General features: G+C 35.1%; 4 protein-coding genes across 6 annotated transcripts; 1 reads left to right on the top strand and 3 right to left on the bottom strand.

The window, feature by feature from the left end:
- The first annotated feature begins 1,052 nt into the window (after positions 1–1,052).
- Positions 1,053–5,853, top strand: LOC110733477 (probable inactive serine/threonine-protein kinase bub1). 2 transcript variants are annotated; one of them, XM_021913531.1, is made up of 6 exons: positions 1,053–2,120; positions 2,204–2,348; positions 2,448–2,605; positions 4,218–4,302; positions 4,390–4,444; positions 4,538–5,853. In XM_021913531.1, exons 1-6 carry the CDS (start codon positions 1,831–1,833, stop codon positions 5,506–5,508), a joined length of 1,704 nt encoding a protein of 567 aa, XP_021769223.1. In that variant the 5' UTR covers positions 1,053–1,830; the 3' UTR covers positions 5,509–5,853. The 2 variants fall into 2 exon arrangements, with proteins under 2 accessions (XP_021769223.1, XP_021769221.1); XM_021913529.1 differs by having other exon boundaries at positions 1,054–2,120; positions 4,390–5,853.
- A 71-nt stretch (positions 5,854–5,924) lies between these two features.
- LOC110733702 (non-classical arabinogalactan protein 30-like) lies at positions 5,925–6,479 on the bottom strand. The gene has a single exon (XM_021913788.1). It carries the CDS (start codon positions 6,477–6,479, stop codon positions 5,925–5,927), a length of 555 nt encoding a protein of 184 aa, XP_021769480.1.
- Positions 6,480–7,358: 879 nt separating this feature from the next.
- Positions 7,359–12,739, bottom strand: LOC110733478 (probable inactive receptor-like protein kinase At3g56050). 2 transcript variants are annotated; one of them, XM_021913532.1, is made up of 10 exons: positions 12,117–12,739; positions 11,681–11,819; positions 10,741–10,812; positions 10,503–10,640; positions 10,277–10,402; positions 9,589–10,046; positions 9,433–9,483; positions 8,819–9,009; positions 8,591–8,723; positions 7,359–8,175 (listed from the first exon to the last, which is right to left on the bottom strand). In XM_021913532.1, exons 1-10 carry the CDS (start codon positions 12,220–12,222, stop codon positions 7,574–7,576), a joined length of 2,016 nt encoding a protein of 671 aa, XP_021769224.1. In that variant the 5' UTR covers positions 12,223–12,739; the 3' UTR covers positions 7,359–7,573. The 2 variants fall into 2 exon arrangements, with proteins under 2 accessions (XP_021769224.1, XP_021769225.1); XM_021913533.1 differs by having other exon boundaries at positions 10,277–10,399; positions 12,117–12,737.
- Positions 12,740–14,408: 1,669 nt separating this feature from the next.
- Positions 14,409–15,952, bottom strand: LOC110733703 (probable cyclic nucleotide-gated ion channel 14). Its single transcript, XM_021913789.1, has 3 exons — positions 15,926–15,952; positions 15,680–15,868; positions 14,409–14,837 (listed from the first exon to the last, which is right to left on the bottom strand). The coding sequence occupies exons 1-3, from the start codon at positions 15,950–15,952 to the stop codon at positions 14,409–14,411; spliced, it is 645 nt and encodes a 214-aa protein (XP_021769481.1).
- Positions 15,953–19,960: the final 4,008 nt, after the last annotated feature.

The raw sequence follows: 19,960 nt of genomic DNA on the forward strand, positions 1-19,960 counted from the left end.
CTCCTAAAACTCCGCACATGGAGAAAAAGAAAAAATGGAGCGAGTATTTAAAAACGGAGAGAGTATAATCCTCACTCCACATCAGATGTTTAAGTTTATGTTTGATGTTTCATAATCACTATAGATTTACATTGGTTGCTAAAAAATAAAAATAGATTATGTTACACATATAAATTGATGCTTGGTATTTAAAGGGAGCACCATAAAAAAAAAAAAAAAAAAAAAAAAAAAAAAAAAAAAAAAAAACTACGTAAGTATATTTTATTTATTAAATTTATAGAGCAAGCCCTAATGATTCGTGAATCATTACACTTATTTTTTTGTTATTAAAAATGTTATCAGATCAGCAGATGGAACACGAGATTCACGTAGAGTCGGTACAAATCAATTATTTAGCAACCACCATCCACTCATCCAGTAACGTTACAGATCTTACAATGTTTGACACCGTCGACGAAAAAGGATAATAATGACAATTAAAAAAAAACTACTACATGTATTCCCAAATTGAAACAAATCTGAACAATAAAGATTGCATTAACGTTTTTCTTTCTTTTTTTTTTCTTTTCCTCTTTTTTTTTTTTTTTTTTGGATATGGTATTACTATGAGGAGTTCCCACCGCTTTTGACGAGTGGACTAATATCCCATTAGAGTTTGCATGCATAAGTACCTCGACGGGCAGCATCCCTCCTTTCCAAGCCCAAGGCTCGAACCCGAGACCTTGGTTAAGGAACAATCAAGCAAGATGCCGTTAACCACCCACGCCAATCTCAGTTGGTATAAATATTGCATTAACGTGATTAGAGATGGAGTAGGACATATGATTGAGATTGTCTTCAATTATTCACCTAATTTGATTTGGTTTGATCTAATTCTTGATTTAATTAACATTAGCCTTATATTTACACGTACTACATACACCTTAAGAATACAATTATTCAAATATATGTATGATATATTTTCTGTAGATATTATTCAGAGAATAATATATTTAGGATATTTATGTTAAGATATTATTTTGAGAATATTTCTTTAGGGTTTATGGTTATGTTAGCATATCTTTAGGAATATTGTTTCCTATCTTATAAGCGTAGGTTTTGTATAAATACTCTACCTATTGATGAATAATAATGAGGCTATTCATTCTATCTTCTCCCTAATTTATCAAAATGGCATGCTGTTAGTCAATTCTAATGAGTACACTTTTTAATCAAGTCTTTCTTTTTTATTTTATTTTTTTTTCCGCTCAAAAATGAAGCTAGGCATTTGGATTTTATACGCAAATATTTAAAACATATCAACCTATATATATCGTCATACAATCAATGATAATATGGTAAATACTACTTGTATTTGTTGTATGAGCAAACTAACTTATATTAAAGTTGTTTATCAAAATTAAAGGTACAAAGCCATATTTTCATAATGTTTCTCACTTCTATTGAATAATTATTGTATAACAAAACTTAAAAAAAAAAAAAAAAAAGAGAGAGAGAGAGTGAGTGAAAAAAATGTTTGTTAAAAGACAGTCATGACACTTTCTTTGAGTTGTATTTTAGTATACATGAGCGAAAAAAATACTCCATAATTCATAAATAATGTTGCTACTATCATTTGGCTTGCACAAGTTGTATTAAAATTTCAAAATCTTTATTGTTGATATGATGATTTAGGTATAAATGTACAATGATTTCATAAAATGCTCCTTATATTACTCCGGTCTAGTGTGAATTAGATAAGTCTAAAAACATAATTTCAGTTAAAGTCTGAATTCGTCACGAAAAAGTCAGAAAAATTATTGAAGGAGTGGAGAATTGGATCTATGGCTTATGCAAACATATTTTTTATTTTTATTGGATTGTTCCCAAAAAAAAATAAAAAAAAATTATATTGGATCTTTAGCTTTCCAAATGGGCCTCAAGCCCTCATCACGGAGTACTACTCTAACGGCTAAATTCAAATTCTCACTTTCCTCTTCCTCTCCCCCTCCCCCTCCCCTCATCCCAAAGCTCTGTAACAGAGCAAAAATGGCGAGCACTAATCCTAACGATCTCTTCTCATCTCTAATCTCCGACATTAAATCTTACTCCGGCAACGACCCTCTTCTTCCATGGATCAGGTAACCTACTTTCTCTCTCCTCTCTCTTTTTTCTTCATCAGTTTCACTACCTTTCTCACTAACTTGCTCGAAATCAATGGCAGCGGAGTTCGAAAAATGAAGAACATCTTACCACCCCATCTCCTCAAAGAAAAACTCCCTCGATTCCTTCAAAAGTGCGCTCAGACTTTCGATTCGAACCGCCGGTATCGCAATGATCTCCGATACCTCCGTATTTGGTTGCAATTGGTAATTGTTTCCCCTCTTTTTTCTTAATTGATTGAATTTTCATTTCAAGAATCTGTGGAAAAAGTTAAATTGATTTAGGGTTTTGATTGTGGAGTGTAGATGGATTTTGTTGATGATCCGAAGGCGTTGTTAAGGACTATGGAGATGAAAAAAATTGGGACTAAGAGGGCTTTGTTTTACCAGGCTTATGCGCTTTATTATGAGAAGATTAAGAAATTTGATGATGCTGAGAAATTATATCATTTGGGGGTTCAAAAGTAAGTAACTTTATAATTTTTTTTTTTTTTTTGGTCGAATGTGAAGAATGCAAATGAAATTATTAGGGGAGAAGTATATTATATGTATATTGTAGCTGTATAATTTGAGCTTGTGGTATATTTCATCAATGTGGGTTGTATAGCTGTAGAAAATGGGGTTTGGTTGAAACCCTAAAAAGCTTTTTTTGTTGATCATTTGTGGTAAGTGGGGTGATTACACGGAATAATCAAATTTGGTTCATGTAGTCAACCCCACTTATGGGATTAAGGCTTTTATTGATTGAAGTGGGGTTGAGGGGAGACCTTATTATTGCCTTTTTTAGTTTTTTACTCTTGGAAAGATTAAATATGAACTTAATTAAACAAGGTAGAGAGTTTTTTGGTGAGAATATTTTAAATGTATCATATGTTTGAATTTTGAGCATGTTTGGTTTCTTAATAACTGTTTGAAATAGAATTAGGGTGTAATGACTGTAATTTGATCATATTTCTTGTTTGGAGTTATGAAAGGTGAACTTTAGAAGTTTAGCACATTAGCTTTTTGAAAGAGTGGAGGTTCATGTGGCTATGATTGGAGTTTGGATATGAATGAGGAAAAAGTTAGCTAATCCTCAAGAGCTAAGTGCTTATCACGATGTGGAGGAGAACAATATACAACTTTTATGCCCAACCAAAGTATTAAGTAGAATGGAGTACCGACTTCCTTCTCAAAGTAAAGGTCTTGTGTATGATTGGAGATGTCTGATTATGTTTGCACATAGCTTATTCATTGTTGGATGGTTCTTTCAAAAAAGTCTGTGCCTAATTGAAAAAAAAAGAAACACAATTAATTTAGCATGGAGTAGTCTTCTTAGCCACAGAGGCAATTTTAGGGTGAAATCTGAACACATTCTAATGGAATATTTATGAACATAGCACATAGCCCTTTTGTAATGAGTGGAGGCTCATGTACCTAAGGCCAGAGGTAGAATGCAAAGGAAAGGGGAATTTAGCACTTCTTAATGTCTTAGTACAGCAATTCTTTGCAAATCCCTATGTGGAGGAGAGCATTTTTAAGTCCAGTCAAATATGGGCTATATGAAATGGAATGCTGGCTTGTATCTCAGAATATGGTCGTGTTTGATTGGAGACGTTTGATCATGTTTGAACTTAGCTTTCTGATAGTAATTACTTTTTGGATATTTTTTTCAAAAATTCAAAATAATCTGTGCCAGAAACAAAGCAATCAGTTAAGCATTGTGAAGTCACATGCTACTTTGTATAGTTATTGTTCCATTCAATCTACTACTACAGATAAGTGACATGAATCGCTTGACTGAACACTCTAATGTGATTATGACTTGGGACCAGCTGGTTTTAAATACCAGTAGGAGTTTGATGCAATCAATCAAGAACTAAGATTCTCCAGTTTCCATGTATACTCAGTTTAATGGTGTGCTTGTGTCCATCTGTGTCCTAGCTATTGACAGCGGGCCATGCATGAACTGATATTAGTTATGTTAGGCATTAAGTATGAAATCTTTGTCTTCTTTAGTTTTTTATTTCATGCATTAGGATGTTTGAGTATTTAATTTGTGCTTCAGGGTATTATTCATGTCCTGTGAACTTGAAGCCTTGCAGAACCTTTAGATGAATTGCAGAAATCATATGAGCAGTTTATTCAACGCATGAAGCGACACAGGAACAAGAGAGTTCAGGTTCCTCCAATTCTTTTCTCAAACTTTTAACAGCTTTATACTTCAAGGGACCAAGAAGTTTAAAGTTAACACATTATTTTTATACAGCGTGAGGAGAGGAGAACTAAGAGACCTCTGTCTGATCATAATACCACTGACCAAGGTTGTAGCATTTTGGAGAATAATGAAAGACTATGCAGAGTTATTGGAAGTTCCATTGAGAGAGAGCATACTAATTCTAGGAACATATTTACAGAATGTCCTCAGAATACGATGCCACTAAATGAAGCAAAGGAAAATGCTGGTAGCAAGTTGTACCGAGATGATTCTGTTGTGGCCAAGTTTGTAGATTCTGCAATTGTTGGAAGGTCTGAAGCAGAAGATGCCTGTCACCATGGCCTGGTAGAACCTACCATAAACATGAAAGAGGCCATGAATGCCATAAATAGCATGTTCAAAGAACCCATTGAGCCTGCAAATTTTGTTCGAAAAACATATAGAGGGCAACACAAAGTAGATCAGAGCACAAGTAATGTACTTGAGGTGTTTATAGATGAAAATTCGGATAATAAGGTTGGATCAACTTGTCAAAGTGACAAGGAAAAATTTATAGCGCAAATAAATAAAGCTGATCAGCCTCCCCAAGAACCACTCAAGATCTTTGTTGATGATGAGATGAGCAATGATTCTGAACCAAGTGAGACCCAAACGTCAGCAGATGACTCCCCGTCATCCTCTTCCAGGGTTGATGCATTTGTGTTTCTTAGGCCTCAAGATCATCAGTCAGAGTCTTCTAATGAGATGAAAGTGGATAAATCATCCAGAAAGACCAGAACCAAATTTAGGGAGGACACAGTTGTTCGTAGATTTGTTGGTTCAGCTATTCTTGATGAACCAGAGGTGGAAAATATCTGCCACCATGGCTTGGTGGATCCGACAGTGAACCTTAAAGAAGCTATGGAAGATATAAATGGCATGTTTGGGAAGCCAATTGATTTTGTCAGAACCACCAGAAGGAAAAGGCAGGAAAAAGCAGCCGTGTCAGAAAATAATGATTTTGGTGGGTTTTCAATTCTTGCTGATGATGAATTCAATCATTCGGAAGGTCCGCAACCTCCAAGAAAATCTTCAAGCAAAGATAATCTTGACTTACATGAGCCAACCATCTTCACAAAAGAAGCTATGGATGATATAAATGACCTCTTTAAGATGCCATTGGATTTTTAGGTATGATACTTGTATTGCTTCTTTTTGTGGGGCAAACAAAATTTGATGTTGTATTGTGTATTTGTGTACCATTGCTTAACTTTTGCCTCTAGTGTTGCCTTCCGCTAATAGTCAAATTGTAAACCAATGGATTTATCTTCTGTTCTACCCTTTTATTTGTAATTTATTTGTAATTAGTTAACTATGTGGATCTACTTCACAAAATTCAGCACCTCTGTTTGTTGTTTAAGATCATCAGAAATATATCAAGGCAAAGAGAAATGCTATTTCTGACTGCTGAGTTAAGAAAATGTTAATGCTTAGTATTCATGAACATACAAAATGGCTCTCATATTTAGACAAGAACCCCACAAGTCACATACATACGCCATTGTTAATAAACTGAGGCGAGGGTAATAAACTAATCACACAATAAATCAGTATTCATCAGGAGTACAGTATTCAGGGAGGAAGGCCAAAGGACCAGCAGCATAAACCACAGCGTCGTAATTCTTTGACATTATTTTCTTCTTCTCAAACCGAAGCTTAGCTCCGTTTTCACCATAGTTGATGTTAGTGTAGGCATCACAGTTTTCGAGAGGGGAAGAAACCAGCTTAACTACACAAGCCTGAAGAGGATGATCCAGATATGGATGCCTCATGGAAAAGCCCTGAAGCTGAGCATAGAAGTAGCCTTCATTGTTTGCAGTGAAGGTCTTGTAGTAGGTGATTCTGTTCCTGTAATTCCTGCAAGTAACACTGACTATAGCACCACCAATGGGCTTTGCATCTTGGAAAGACCATGATCCTGAGTGCTTGCAGCTCTGACAGTAGACTACCCCTTCCACTACAACATCAGATACTATTTTAGGTGGTGCATATGGTTTTGGATACGAACTTTTATGCTCTCCATATCCATCCGCGCTTGCATAAGTAACAGCTACAGCTAGGAGCAAAACTGACAACAGAAACAAATTATGGGTTCTTGCCATTTTTTTTTCTTCTAGTTTTTGTGTTGAGGAAAATTAAATTATGTTTTTGTTTTAGAAATAGAGGGATTAATATGGGGTATTTATATGTTTATAATCTTATTAATTGTTCAACGTACGTGGGTGCTACTAAGGTTAGTGTCAACCTTCAACACCCATTTTTAATTCAGAAAATGGACTTTGGACATGCAGGCAACTACTGCAGCCTGCAGAGAAAGGAGAAGATCAACAAAAACAAAAGTAGTGGTGGTTGACGTGAAGAACATCATATGGAATATAATTTGTTTAAAAAAATTTATAGAAGTATTCATTTAAATTCATGATCAGGTGCAGATCACTTCACCGCCATTCGGACCAATCTGTGATTTCTTGCATTATAGATTATACTGTTATGTGTTATCCAGGTTTCAAGTAGACCTAGATCAGAAAAAGGATATGTACCTAATTGGCTAATTAACTATGATTGAAAATTGATATGATCTATATTGATTATTTTATTATATTAAGGCTGATTTAAATAGATCCGAACTAAACCAAATGATTGATCACCTTGATGACTTAAATCCATTGAACCAAAGTGAAGATGATCTGAAGGTTCCACCCAAGTTTCTTGTACAGGAAAGGAAGAACACTTGCGAAAATTTTGATAAAAAAATTACATTATACTGTACTTATTTAAGGGAATTTAACTCTTGAAACTTATGCCAATAAATTATCCAAGTACAACTGTAAAAGATGTTTTTTTGTAGGTGCCCTTAAAAAAAAAATTTGGAGACAGGATTCGGACTTTGCTAACCAATCTGTATGAAAGGTTGACTTTCTATTATAAAAGTCATGCATCAGAAATTTGGAGAGCCCAACTTCAGACAACAAACACAGATGGATTTTTTTTCTTCTTTTTTTTTGGAAAAAATATAGAACTTCATATAGTTATAGCAATATAGAATCATCAAGTGTACTACATACTTCATAAATACAACATCAAACTTTACATGCTAAATTTGTACTGTAACAAGCAAATGAAAAAAATGTGACTGCTTTATATTTGGAGATAAATAAAACCAGCAAAAACACTCAAAAACCATGTATTATAACTTCTAGGTTCCATTTACAGAACGAGCATCAAGTTCTGTCCACCAAAGAGAGGAGAATCGTGGTACAGCTTTATCCGGTATAATGCCTGTTATTTCTTTCAATCTTGCAGTAACTTCAATCATTGTCAGTCTATTTTGTTCAGAATGAAGACATTTTCTTATTACCTCACTAATTTTATCAAGCTGCTCAGGTTTGTAATGTCTTAACATGGGGTCAACCATTTCTTTAATAGGTTTCTCCCCTTTCATATACTCCAACACCCAACCATCAAGTGAGTTGTTCTCCACAGAATGAGGGATACGACCAGTCATCATTTCTAGAAGCAACAAGCCATAACTGTAGACATTGCTCTCGGGGGTAATTGGTGTTGTGCTTAAACTGCTCAAGCCAATAGCCAAAGGCTGCACTCGTGGAACAACCACTTCATTCCAAAAGCAGAAATCAGAAATTTTTGCTGCGTAATCTTCAGAGAGGTTCACAGCTGATGAGTTGAGGTTTGGGTGAGTCACTGGTGGTGTTAGTTGGTGCATATGCTCAAGGCAGTATGCCATTCCCATTGCAACCCTCAACCGCATAGCCCAATCTAAATGTTCGGCTTCCTTTACTGCAAAAAATCACCAGGAGAATAAATTCATTCAGGTAACAGAAATATTACAGTCCTGATCATAATCCTTATTCCACTAGTTCAACATGGATTATCTCTCTCGGTTTTCCCTCTTTATTTTGGAAGCCTTATTTGTTCTAAATCTTGAGGTATTACTTTGTAAATCTTATGCAAGACAATGTTTGGATTAGCAGCATAAAGTCATAATCCTATCAGTACTTAGGTTCAGGAACTATTTGTTTCATATTATATTAAACCGAAATTAGTTGCTAATCTAGCATAGACTGTTGCTTCAATCTTTATAGACGATGATAGACCAAAAGGCACACAATTTATCTACTTATCACCACATTTCTCTAGTCCACTATCTGAACTCTGAAGCTAGATTTGAACAAGGAGGGCTAGAGATACTCACCATGCAAATGCTCAAAGAGTGAGCCATTTGGAGCATATTCAAAAACCATCATTCTAGTGAACGGCTCCTCTTCCTCACAATAGCCTATAATGTTGACAAAATTTTTGTGGTTCACCATTGATAAAGTCTCAATCTGAGAAGGTAAAAAGGGAACAAAATCTATTTAAGTAAGCATTTTAGTCCAAGATAATGTTTATAAATTATTTACTTTTTTGGTATCAATTTTACCTTCTTCCTGAACTGTGTTTCCAGATTTCTTGACCAATCCTTGGCAGAAGTTGCAACAAGAGATATAACGGCTATTTCAACTCCATTTGAAAATGTTCCTTTGTATATGGTACCAATAGATGATGATCCAATAACATTGCTGAAATCTTCACAAGCAGTTATAAGCTCAGACCTCTTCAGATTTGGCATCCCTGCAATGGAATTCTTAATGATTAAGCTTTTGTGCATGAAAATGTAAAAAATATACTTTAAAAAGAAAGAACATAATTTTTAAAAAATAAAATAAAGATATAGTTCTCGATTAATCATCACAGAAGCTAAAATTATGGTATCTTGGTATTGCTTAACAAATAATAACCCTTCAAGGACTGAAGGCTTATTAGCAGTTCAACATGCTGCTAAAAACAAAGGCAACAACAGTGATTGCCTAGTAGGGAACCTGTTGTACCAGAACTCCAGAAGAATGAATCTATGTAGCATAATCCTTAATTAGCTAGTCTAGACTAGTAAGGGTTTAGGGATTAGCAAAAGTAGTAAAAAAAAAGTAGCAAACAATACATGATTAGTTATAACAAATAATCTAAAAGCTGACATAAAACTTGGAAGATTCTAACCTTCAATAAAGCTTGGTTTATCACTGCTGAGTCCATCTGATCTATCATTACCTAATGTTCAAATAACAAAATTATACACAACTTTGATTCTCTTAAACTTCTGGTGTCCATAAAAGAAGCAAGTAACAAAAAAAAGAAGAAGAAAAGCATATAAACCTGCAACAAATGGTCTCTTAAGCTGACCACTCAATCCTGTTGCCTTTCTGATCCTGTTGCCTCGTAATAGGAATAATAACAAACTAACTAGAATCAATGCAATAAATCCGCCCACTGCTCCAGCCACTATTGGAATTAACTTATTACTTGAATTATCAGCTGATGAAGTAGGGGGAGTTTGTGGAGGCGGTGGTTGTGGTGGGGATTCATTTGTCAAATTAGGTGCTGGAATTAACCTTGGTAAAGAATCTGGTCGGGGTGGGGGTGGGGGTGGGGGTTCTCGCCTAAGAAATGGTGGGGTCTTTCCATCTGGAGATCCAGCAGAATGATCATGATTAGCTTCACCACCTGCACGTGCCTCATCAGGTGTAAATAGTTGCTCAGAACCTTGAGCTTCACTTTGAAGTTGCTCCTGTAGTATCCTTGAATGTACAACCTCTTCTGCATGATCATTTTGCCTAAGGTTAAGAGCAAGTTGTCATCAGCACTTCACCAAAGAAAACAACATTTTACCCTCAAGAAGCACATTGGTTAATCTCGATTACTTCTATGCTAAGCAGTTTCATTTAAGAGGAATTTTAATGCAAAAACCAATTCTTAAACATGCAGCAAGAGAAATTCTCTTGTAGATGTATTGCTAATAGGCCTGTAAATCTTCCCTACAGTCATGTGAAACATCCCACATTACCTGGGATGTGCAAATACTTCCAGATAATTTCTCAGCTGGCTCTTATCTTCATGAATTTCAAGAAGCGTCGTATCTTCTACATCAGGAGACATGTGGCAGGATAATCCATTGTTGTTTAATAAACTGCTGATTAAACAAGGGTGGGACATAATGACTAAAGGAGCAAACAAAATTATATTTAGAATATTCTCTGTAGTATGTACGCAAAAATGTTGCAGCAACTTACAGGTTTGGGATGTTTTGTTCAATTTCGTGTGTAATTGGTTCGCAAAATCTATTGTAACCCAAGTCTAGCAACTCCAACTCTTTCAAATTTCTATATTCTTCAGGTATGAATCCAGAAAAGGAATTGTTCCTTAATATGCTGCAAAAGACTTCAGAGTGACATAAATGCAAGATAAAAGAGAACAAAAATTATATACAGTATTACACTTCATATGTTTTAATACTACGTATATTCTTACATAGACTTTATGTGTAGCAATTGGTGAAGTTCCGGAGCTAGTGTTCCCTCAAGGGAAAGATTTATCAAGTTCCTGTAAAATTTACAACATCTTAGGACATAAACAACACATGAATGAATGTATACTTGAATACTCAACAAACACCAGCACAATAATAGTCCAAGTGTACCACTATACCTATTATATTACACCTAACATGTTATGATGATTAAGTGTGGCTATATTCATCACACCTTGATTTCACTTGTTTCAGAAATTTCGAGCTCAAAACTTCACAACAGGTAAATAGGTTCAAATAAGTCTTGTGGAAGTATACCACTACAATCAACTAGCTCCTATAACATCGTGCAAGTCAGGGGATTCGAACTTAGAAGGCATAGAAGCAACCAAACATCATGCGCCAGCTGAGCAAGCTTAAGTCAGCTTGATTACCAGCTCAAGCCTAAGCCGTTAAGTTACCTCTCTTGCTTGTTACAGGAAGGTACTTATCAATACTTAAGAGCTGTAATTATTTGACATTGTAATAAGCTATCCTCAATATTTCTGTTCTCAGCTTGTAACTTTAGGATGTACTGTTATTAGATTTATAACTTCATATTGCCCTCAAAACAGTCATATTAATAGTGACAAGTTGAAGAAAAGCTATAGAGCATACAAAACTTCCACATTGTTTTGCTGAGAAGAAAATGAATTTTCTTCACTTCAAGTTCAGATTAGTGCCAATAATTTCATATAAATGACAAAAAGCTCACAAGTTTGATCAGGTAATCGAAAACTCTTAACAGTTAACAACCTTTCCTAAAACGGGGAAAGCATAATTATATCAACAACATCATTAAAAGTAAAGAGAACAAAAGTAAAATCATGTCGGAAAAATGTAATGCTTTAAACAAAAAGAAACAATCAAAATTCAAAAAGTAGAAGAAAAAGAAGAACTCACAAGGAAACAACATGTCCACCAACACACCCAATTCCAAACCATGAACAGGGGTTTGCTTCTCCATTTTCCTCCTTCCAACTTGACAGTGCTTTGTATGGATCATTTACCACTCTTTCTCTAAACTTTAATAGAGCAATTCCTGTTTTTATCACCCCAAATTCAAAAATTATCACTTGATCATCCAATATAATTTTATTTTTAGCTCGTTTAATGGTAACTTTTTATGTATTTTGCTTAACATTTGATATTTTCCGAGTAACTAATACTTGGTCTGACCGTCTTATACAAGAATTTGCGTTCTTAATTGATACCCCAAAAATAACATTGTCATTTACATAATCACTTTATCATTCATATAACATATACATAAAAATTAATCTACAACATGTAACCCCAAAACTAGTAAATTAATTTTTTTTTTGAAAGAATTAAGTACCTTCATGATTGAGAGAAGAAGAAAAGATGAAATTGAGCTGGAAAATAGCTAGTAAAAGCAGCATGCTCCATGTAAAGAACCCATTGGTCCACCAATAATCATTCATTTTCTCTGTCTTTCATCAAACACCAAACATAGTTTACAACCAAAATTCAACAAAAACTGCCCCCAAAAAAACTGGGTTTTGATTTGACCCAGTCTTTAAAATAAGCTCCAATTCCACAAGAAACCCTCAAAATCTCAAATTCTGAAAATTTCAGAAAAATACCCAATTGGCAAGTATTAGTTAAAGATTCAAACTTTGGACTTGGTTAATTACCTAATAAAGATACCCAATTGAGGTAAGGTACCCTTATAATAAAGGGTAGGAAAAACAGAGTGATAAAGGTGTGTTTGGAGAGAGAAAGGATGGTGATTATGGAAGGGTAGTAGGGGGTAGAAAATGGGGTTTAGGAGGGAAGACTTTTTGAAAAAGGAAGGCTGACTTGAAGAAAAACAAACAGGGAATAATGTTGGAAAGGAAAGTACAGTTGTAATTGTGTGATTGGAAAAAAAAATCAGAGAAAATTAGAATTAATGGAGGGAGAAAGTGATGTGTAAGAATATTGGATGTTACGTTGAGCTGAAGACTGAGTAAAAGTGTTAGTCCAGACATCATTATTTTGTTTGATTTTATTATGTTGACGGACTCGCGTGACTAATGACTTTTGTACTTTCTTACTATCAACTTATCAAGGAGGACTCTTCACCCTCTGTCCTTGAGTGGGCACTTGGGCATGGCCGGCCCAGCATGTTGCTTATGGACTTGTGGTAGCCCTTAGTCTTCGACACATTATAAGAGATATGTTAGGTAGGTCATGAGACGTGAATGGATGTTATTTCGAAATACTCTATCCGTCCTAAAATGTTCCTCCTATTACCGAGTACTAAAAATAACACCTAATAATTACTTACTTTTTAACTTTTTCATACAAATTACACACATACTTAAAAAAATCATTACTAACTTTTTCTCTTTTTCACACAAATTACACACGTACCTAAAAAAATCATTACTAACTTTTTCTCTTTTTCACACAAATTACACACATACCTAAAAAATCATTATTTACTTTTTAACGTTTCCGTACAATATTCTCAACTTTTTATTATCCATATACCACATTCTTCACTTTTTATCTTTTTTATACAATATTCCTCTACTTTTTCCATCTTCCTTAAAAACCGTACTTTGTAGAGTTATTTGCCTGTAATTATGGGACGGCGGGAGTATGACAAAAGTTTATGTTTGAAGCTTATTGATCAAGTTAAGTCAATATAGCTCATTTTTAACCAAACAACAAAATATAGTGATAATATAATTGAAGTTTGAATTTATTCAATACTACAACGGTTCATTCAACCAATTGCAAACTTGAGTAGCTTTTCTTTAAATGACTTTTCTTCATTAAACTTCCACCAGGTCAATTCTTTTTTTACAAGTCTTTGAAGAATCTTGCTAAGTCCCAAACAATATAATGCAAGTGGTATTAATTAGGTTGATCAATCCCAATTTCTGGTCACGTTAACCTTTGATAAGTCTAGGTGATTATTGATCAATCGTTAACAATAACTTTAACCACTCATCAACATGATATTTGTTTATTTTCCCATCTCAAGATTTCTTTGAAAAACATATTGTCAAATGTCAATGAAGAGTTGTTAGAATAGGTCCTTCATAGGTTGGTCCTTGAAACTCAATCTTGTGTAAAAAGGAAAACCATATCCTTTTTCTTAGCTTGAAGGAGTCGGATGCTCCACTACACTGCTCCTAGCCTCCCACCTCCTTGTCTTAAAATATATAGTAGTGCCGAAGTCTAATATGTGACGGGCCACACCTTCAAGTAACACTGTAATAGTACTCATTCTCATTGCATATTGAAATAATACTTGAATTCCAGTATACTTAAAAAGTATCTACACCGTTATATGCAAAAGAGTTTTATAGTTGGAGAGGAAATTTATTGTTGAAATTGGGAAAAAAAAACATCTTTTTTTTGCTATATGAACATCACGTCTTCCAGTATTCCTGCAATCCTGCACTCCAGAGAATTTGAGACCCCATATACACACAATACCTAGCAAGAATTATTTCTTCAATGTGAAATGCATTCACAAAACATGTTAGCAACATCTACTAACATTCATAGGCCATTAGTAAGACTTCAATTGAACCAACAATATGAGATGCTACAAGCCTAAAAGTAAAATTTCAGCAGTATCATGAACTCATTATCATATCAGATATCCAAGTTAAGGATAATGCTGCTTGAAAGCACGCTGAAACTCTTGATTGTGCGCGAATTGAGTAGCAAGAATCTTCATATCATAAGCTTGTAGCACAAATGCTTCAACATCTGTGAGGCACTTTATAGTCCAAGTCGAAGAAGGAAGGTTGTCCATTGAAGTTGTGGATTGAGAAGCCCATGTTACTATTTCTTGGCCACAACATTCACCTGATGATCCTAGAATAGTCAAGCAGGAATTTCCCGTGTGTGTGAAAGAAAGTTCCAATTCACCACTGAAAATGAAGAGCATTTGCTTCACAATGTATGTGCCTTCTTTACAGGACAATGTTTTTAGGTGTTGGCAAATAGCCTCTAGTAGAGAAGTAGCCATATCTGGAGCAAACTTAGGCAACTGACAAAATGAAAGGAATATGTAGTCAATAATTTGCTGGCACTGATGCACAAAAGATAATAGTGTTAAATTTTAAACGTGAGCGATAATTTTCTAACATTGCAATTGAATCCAATTAGGGTCGAGCAAGCCCTTGTATCGTTTTAGGCTGTTAGTAGGCCATGTCTGAAACATGCCAATAAAAAGTTGTCATGTTGAACTCTAACCCATAGCAATAGCTATGTGCAACTTTCTAAAATTAAGCCCTCGATTCATTTTTTCAAATATGTACTTATATTATACTACCTCTGATTCTTTTAGTTGCAAATTTAGAACATTTTATATCTCACAAATAATTCCCAAAAAGAAAAGAGGAGAAGGTTCCTAGCTCCGGACGGCACTAGCCTCACCTTCATAGGCCCTATTAATACAAGACATTAGGAGAGGTATCCCAAAAATTAGCTCAGGAGGTAGAAGAGTCCATTGTCTCATTTAAACGGTTAAACCCCACATCAACCCTCCTCATATGACTCGTGGGACTCAATATCTTGCAATGGACCGTGACATTAAAATTTACTAATAAATTATCAATTTTATTCCCTATAAATTATGAGGTATTTTTTTTTTCTTTTGTGTTTCACCACCCATTTCACCTTTTGGGCTAATCTGGATTCGAGGATCAGTTCGGGATGATTAAGTTTCAACCCCTTCCCAATTGTTGTTACGAGGGATCAAATAGGTGTCTTCCTTATCAAGTGCAGTCTCAATCACCACTACAACAACAACCAATTGTTATGAGTCAAGGTTTGTAATCGCCCACCTAGCACACGTTCAAAATCTTACTGTATATTTATAAATTATGACAAATGAATACCAACAACTTGTTGTATAGATAACCAACTTACCTGTGGGAGTGGTAATGCTGCTATGAGATCAAGGATAAAATCAGATCTCAAATACATACTGGCAATGTCACTGGGGTTCTCAATCAGCCGTCTCCTTTTGAAAACTCTTGAACATGGGGCTTCAAAGGCCGTGCGAAATTTCATTATAATACTGCACATTACTATTAAATCTCCTAATCTATAATCTATCTATAATTTAATACTGAAGTATATTTATTTTTTAATAGTAAAGTAACAACCGCTTACATCATCCTTTTCTAAAACTAGACACATGTCAAGTTGTTATTAAAAAATTTCCCTCCAAAAGTATAAATAATGTCATCATGATATTTTATTTTATTTAATTAAAATTCTAATCTATCTCCTATTTTATTATTAATGTCAATTTTCGAAAAAGTCTATCCATCTAATAATAATAATTTAATTTTTCTTCCTCACGTAGCCCTTTTATTATTCAATTTTTATGTGAACTCTAAATTTTATTTTTAATATATGATGCATTTTTCTCTTTGAAACTTGGTAGAATTGGTGAAGAAAATGTGAATTAAAGTATAGAGAGCATTTTTAAAGAGAAAAATCGAGGGAAAAAAAATCAGTCAAAAGGTCAAAATAAGTGTTAGGTAGGGCCTACACATAGAAAATCCACCCAATTTTTAAAATGGGTGCTAATCTAAGCATTTATTTAATTTAAGGGATGATAATTTCAATGCGTGGTTTGTGCACGCGGATGCACGATCCACATGGTGCATCTCTTCCGAAAAAAATGCGGAAAGAACATTGCATAGAAACATAAAGAACATTTAGTTTAAGTGAAAAGAACATATTATAGAATCGTAAAGAACATTGTATAGAAATGTAAAGAACATTCACTTAAAGTGCAAAAAACATGTTATAAAATTGTAAAGAACATAACGTGCAGTTAAATAATGTTTTTTATCTTCATGTTCTTTGATTGTCAGAATAATGTACTTTTATTTGTGACATATGTTAATTGTTTATTTTGAAATGTTCTTTGAATTTTGTCTTTAGATTATGGTGGTTGAATGAAAATAATGTTCATTACATTATATTATCATTAGAGGTGATAAAAAGTTCGGGTCGGGCTGGGCCTTAACATAATATATCGTGTCCAAAAAACCCGAAAAATGTAGAGTGTTTTTCGGGTTTTTTCGGGCCGAGTTTGGATTTTTAACTAAAAAAAGCATTTTTAGGCTTGTCTAAACCCACCCTTATTTTTGAGCCGGGTCGAAGTTGATCACCTCTACAGATGTTCTTTAGATATATACAAAGAACATGAAGTTGGATGTTTTTTTTTACAAAATAGTTATATGTTCTTTATAAAACAACTATATGTTCATTACAATACAGTTATATGGTTTGTTCTTTATGAAATAACTATATGTTCTTTACAAAACACATGTATGTTCTTTACCGAACAACGGAATATTCATTCGGCCTTTTTTAAGAGAAAATGGATGCACGGAGCATCGTGCATCCGCCTCCATAGAAAAAATTTCACGGTAATTTAAAATAAAAAATTAAACGGGTGGTTAGTTTAAAAATGGTTACATTTTGGGTGGTTATTTAAAAATTAACCTTGTTTTAATACGGGGATTTTTACCTAAATAATCAGATATTGTTGTACATTACTATATAGGAGCTGACATTGAATTGATTTACGTACGTCTTCACAACATTTACCTAGAGTTATTTGTTGTCTTGTTTGGAATTTTCTCATGCCAAGCTATATATATAGTGGGAAAAAAATTCCCTCATATGTGTATCACAATTCACAATTTCTGTAGTTAAGACTTGTGACTTGTGGGAAAAAATTTAAACTTCCGAACATATAGCTTAAAGCTATGTTATTTGGAATCGGGTACCCATGTCTAATTTGGGTACGTGTTCAAGTGCCCGACTCAGCTATTTTGTGAAAAAATTCCATGATTTTAAACTAAAAGTGAAGTGTGCAGGTGTCAAGAGTTCGACACTGGTACGTGAGGTGAAATGAAGTGTCCGAGTAACACAGGCTTAAAGCCTTCCTGAGTTTTTCGGAGATATAATACACATTTTCCCTCCACTAATAATTAACGACATTATTGAAACTTTTAATCAAACAAAAATGTATAATATATCGAAAATATTTGTATTCCACTATTAAATTCCATGTTCTTAAAATTTGGTATCACAAACATAAACTAAAATTGTGCCTAAATTCAATACCATCAAATTTGTCTATTCTTATCAATCTAGGCCAAAGTAACTAATGAAATTGCTATTCAAAAAAAAAAAAAAAAAAAAAAAAAAAAACTAATGAAATTATGAAAAAGTCCAATTTGATAAGACCCCTTCTTCTTACACATTAAAATAAGGGATTTGTTAAACATCGCCCGCGTTTTTCTACATAAAGCCCACATTTTTTAAAAATGTTGACATTATTGCCCTTGTTTTAATTTTTACCGAAAATAAAATTTTTCACTCATAAAAAATGTGGAGCAGGACTGGATCGCCGAGTGAAACCGAAGAGCCCTCAACGTCGGGTAGATGCACCGGAGAGACGCCGTTGACGCCGGAAAAGGAGGTACGAAGCCATCTAAAACCACGAATTGGCGGCTGGCGTCCTGCCGGGACGCCGTGACCGTAGTGGTGGCGCCTAGCCAGGACGCCGCCACCGTAACTCTGGCGCCTGGCCAGGACGCCGCCACCGTGGCCGTGGCGTCTGGCCAAGACGCCGCCGCCACGGTGGCGGCGTCCTGACCAGGCGCCACCGCCACGGTGGCGGCGTCCTGGCTAGACGCCACCGCCACGGTGGCGGCGTCCTGGCTAGGCGCCACCACTATTTTTTTTTTTTTTTTTTTTAATTTAATTTAAAATTTGTTTATTTTTTTTTTTTTTGTGTTACAATTTTTTTCTTTTTTTTTTGTTTTGTTTTTAATTGTTTTAATTTGTTTTTGTTTTTAATTTATTTATTTTTTATTTTTTTTTTTACAATTTTTTTCGTTTTATGTTTTTTTTTTGTTTTTTTTTTTTTGGTTTATTTTTATTTATTTAATCTAAAGTTTTGTTTATGTTTTTTATTTTTGTGTTTTGTTTTTTTTTTTTTTGAATACTTTTTGTTTATTTCTTTGTTTGTTGTTTATAATTTATTATTGTTTTTGCTTTTGTGCTAATGTTGTGTCAAATGTATTAATTTAATCTACTCTTATGTGATTATATTTATATGTTATTGTTGCAGGATTATGGTGGAGACGGAAATGATTATAGTGGGATTTTTGTACACGATGGTCTGTTCGAAGATGCTCAACAAGCGGTTGATTGGGCGAAACAGGTTGCAATTAGATCAGGTTTTTGTTTAGTAGTAGCAACTCATAAATCTCAACGGGATGGTAGAATGGATCGCATTTTGAGATGCGACCGTTATCGCAAAAGAGAGGAACGAGATTTCAGTCAAGCGATTCGGTTTGATACAAAGCGGAAAGGTTGTGGGTGTCAGTTCAGAGTAAAGGTTCGACAACAGCAAAGGGGTGACGGTTGGGAAGTGAAGAGTTACGGTAAATGGGGGTATCACAACCATGAGATGATCGCATATGAAGTGGGTCATCGACAGTTAAGTGGCCTAAGTCCTGCTGCGAAACTAATTGTAAAAGAAATGAGTGATGCTCAAGTGAAGCCTGCTAAAATATTAGCATCTGTGTTGGAGAAATTTCCTGAAGACCAGCCAAACCGAAGACACATCTACAACGTCAGACATAAATTGAGGTTTGAACGGTCAGAGGGAAGGAACCCTATACAGCAGCTTCTACACCAGGCACAAGCACGTGGCTGGCCATCCCCAATAGGAACCGGGTCGCGGTGTGGTCGAAACGCCGGGAAATACTCGTATATCCACGTCTGTAACAACGTCATACATCCAGTGATACCTGCCGCATCAGCCCGGCTCGAGAATCCTAACTGGCGATACATGTACGCTAATGTAGCCGACCCCCAAGAAAACTGGCCTACTCTGTCGGGCTCACACGCGTCAACTATGTCGCGTGGCCTGAGCTTGTTTCCGCTCTTATCCGGAAACAAGGTACACCCGAGAAGAAGAAAAACATATGCAGCCAGCTGTGTGTCCTGCGTCCTACGTGAAGTGGGGTGCAAACATCGCTGCAAAACTGCTGCGATCTTAACACCGCCGTGATCCCACACACCAAGTGCCGCTGTGTACAGCGCAGCCCTATCCACCGCCAACAGCTCCGCCAATAAATCTGCCTGATCCGCATCTGTGACAACAGATGC

Source organism: Chenopodium quinoa, unplaced genomic scaffold (assembly GCF_001683475.1).
Source record: "Chenopodium quinoa cultivar QQ74 unplaced genomic scaffold, ASM168347v1, whole genome shotgun sequence".
Taxonomy (NCBI): Eukaryota; Viridiplantae; Streptophyta; class Magnoliopsida; order Caryophyllales; family Amaranthaceae; genus Chenopodium; species Chenopodium quinoa.

What these genes read in the sequence shown, in the direction of transcription:
- LOC110733703 (XM_021913789.1), bottom strand. Translation starts at nt 15,952, where the DNA reads ATGTGTCTAGTTTTAGAAAAGGATGAT. An exon ending in TAGTTTTAGAAAAGGATGAT is followed by an intron (nt 15,869 to 15,925) that starts GTAAGCGGTTGT and finishes ATTAAATTATAG; the next exon opens with ATAGATTATAGATTAGGAGA. An exon ending in CAGCATTACCACTCCCACAG is followed by an intron (nt 14,838 to 15,679) that starts GTAAGTTGGTTA and finishes TTTGTGCATCAG; the next exon opens with TGCCAGCAAATTATTGACTA.
- LOC110733702 (XM_021913788.1), bottom strand. Translation starts at nt 6,479, where the DNA reads ATGGCAAGAACCCATAATTTGTTTCTGTTGTCAGTTTTGCTCCTAGCT.
- LOC110733477 (XM_021913529.1), top strand. Translation starts at nt 1,831, where the DNA reads ATGCAAACATATTTTTTATTTTTATTGGATTGTTCCCAAAAAAAAATA. An exon ending in CCTCTTCTTCCATGGATCAG is followed by an intron (nt 2,121 to 2,203) that starts GTAACCTACTTT and finishes AATCAATGGCAG; the next exon opens with CGGAGTTCGAAAAATGAAGA. An exon ending in TATCATTTGGGGGTTCAAAA is followed by an intron (nt 2,606 to 4,217) that starts GTAAGTAACTTT and finishes GTGAACTTGAAG; the next exon opens with CCTTGCAGAACCTTTAGATG.
- LOC110733478 (XM_021913532.1), bottom strand. Translation starts at nt 12,222, where the DNA reads ATGAATGATTATTGGTGGACCAATGGGTTCTTTACATGGAGCATGCTG. An exon ending in TTCTTCTCTCAATCATGAAG is followed by an intron (nt 11,820 to 12,116) that starts GTACTTAATTCT and finishes TGATAAAAACAG; the next exon opens with GAATTGCTCTATTAAAGTTT. An exon ending in TAAACCAAGCTTTATTGAAG is followed by an intron (nt 9,010 to 9,432) that starts GTTAGAATCTTC and finishes ATTCCATTGCAG; the next exon opens with GGATGCCAAATCTGAAGAGG.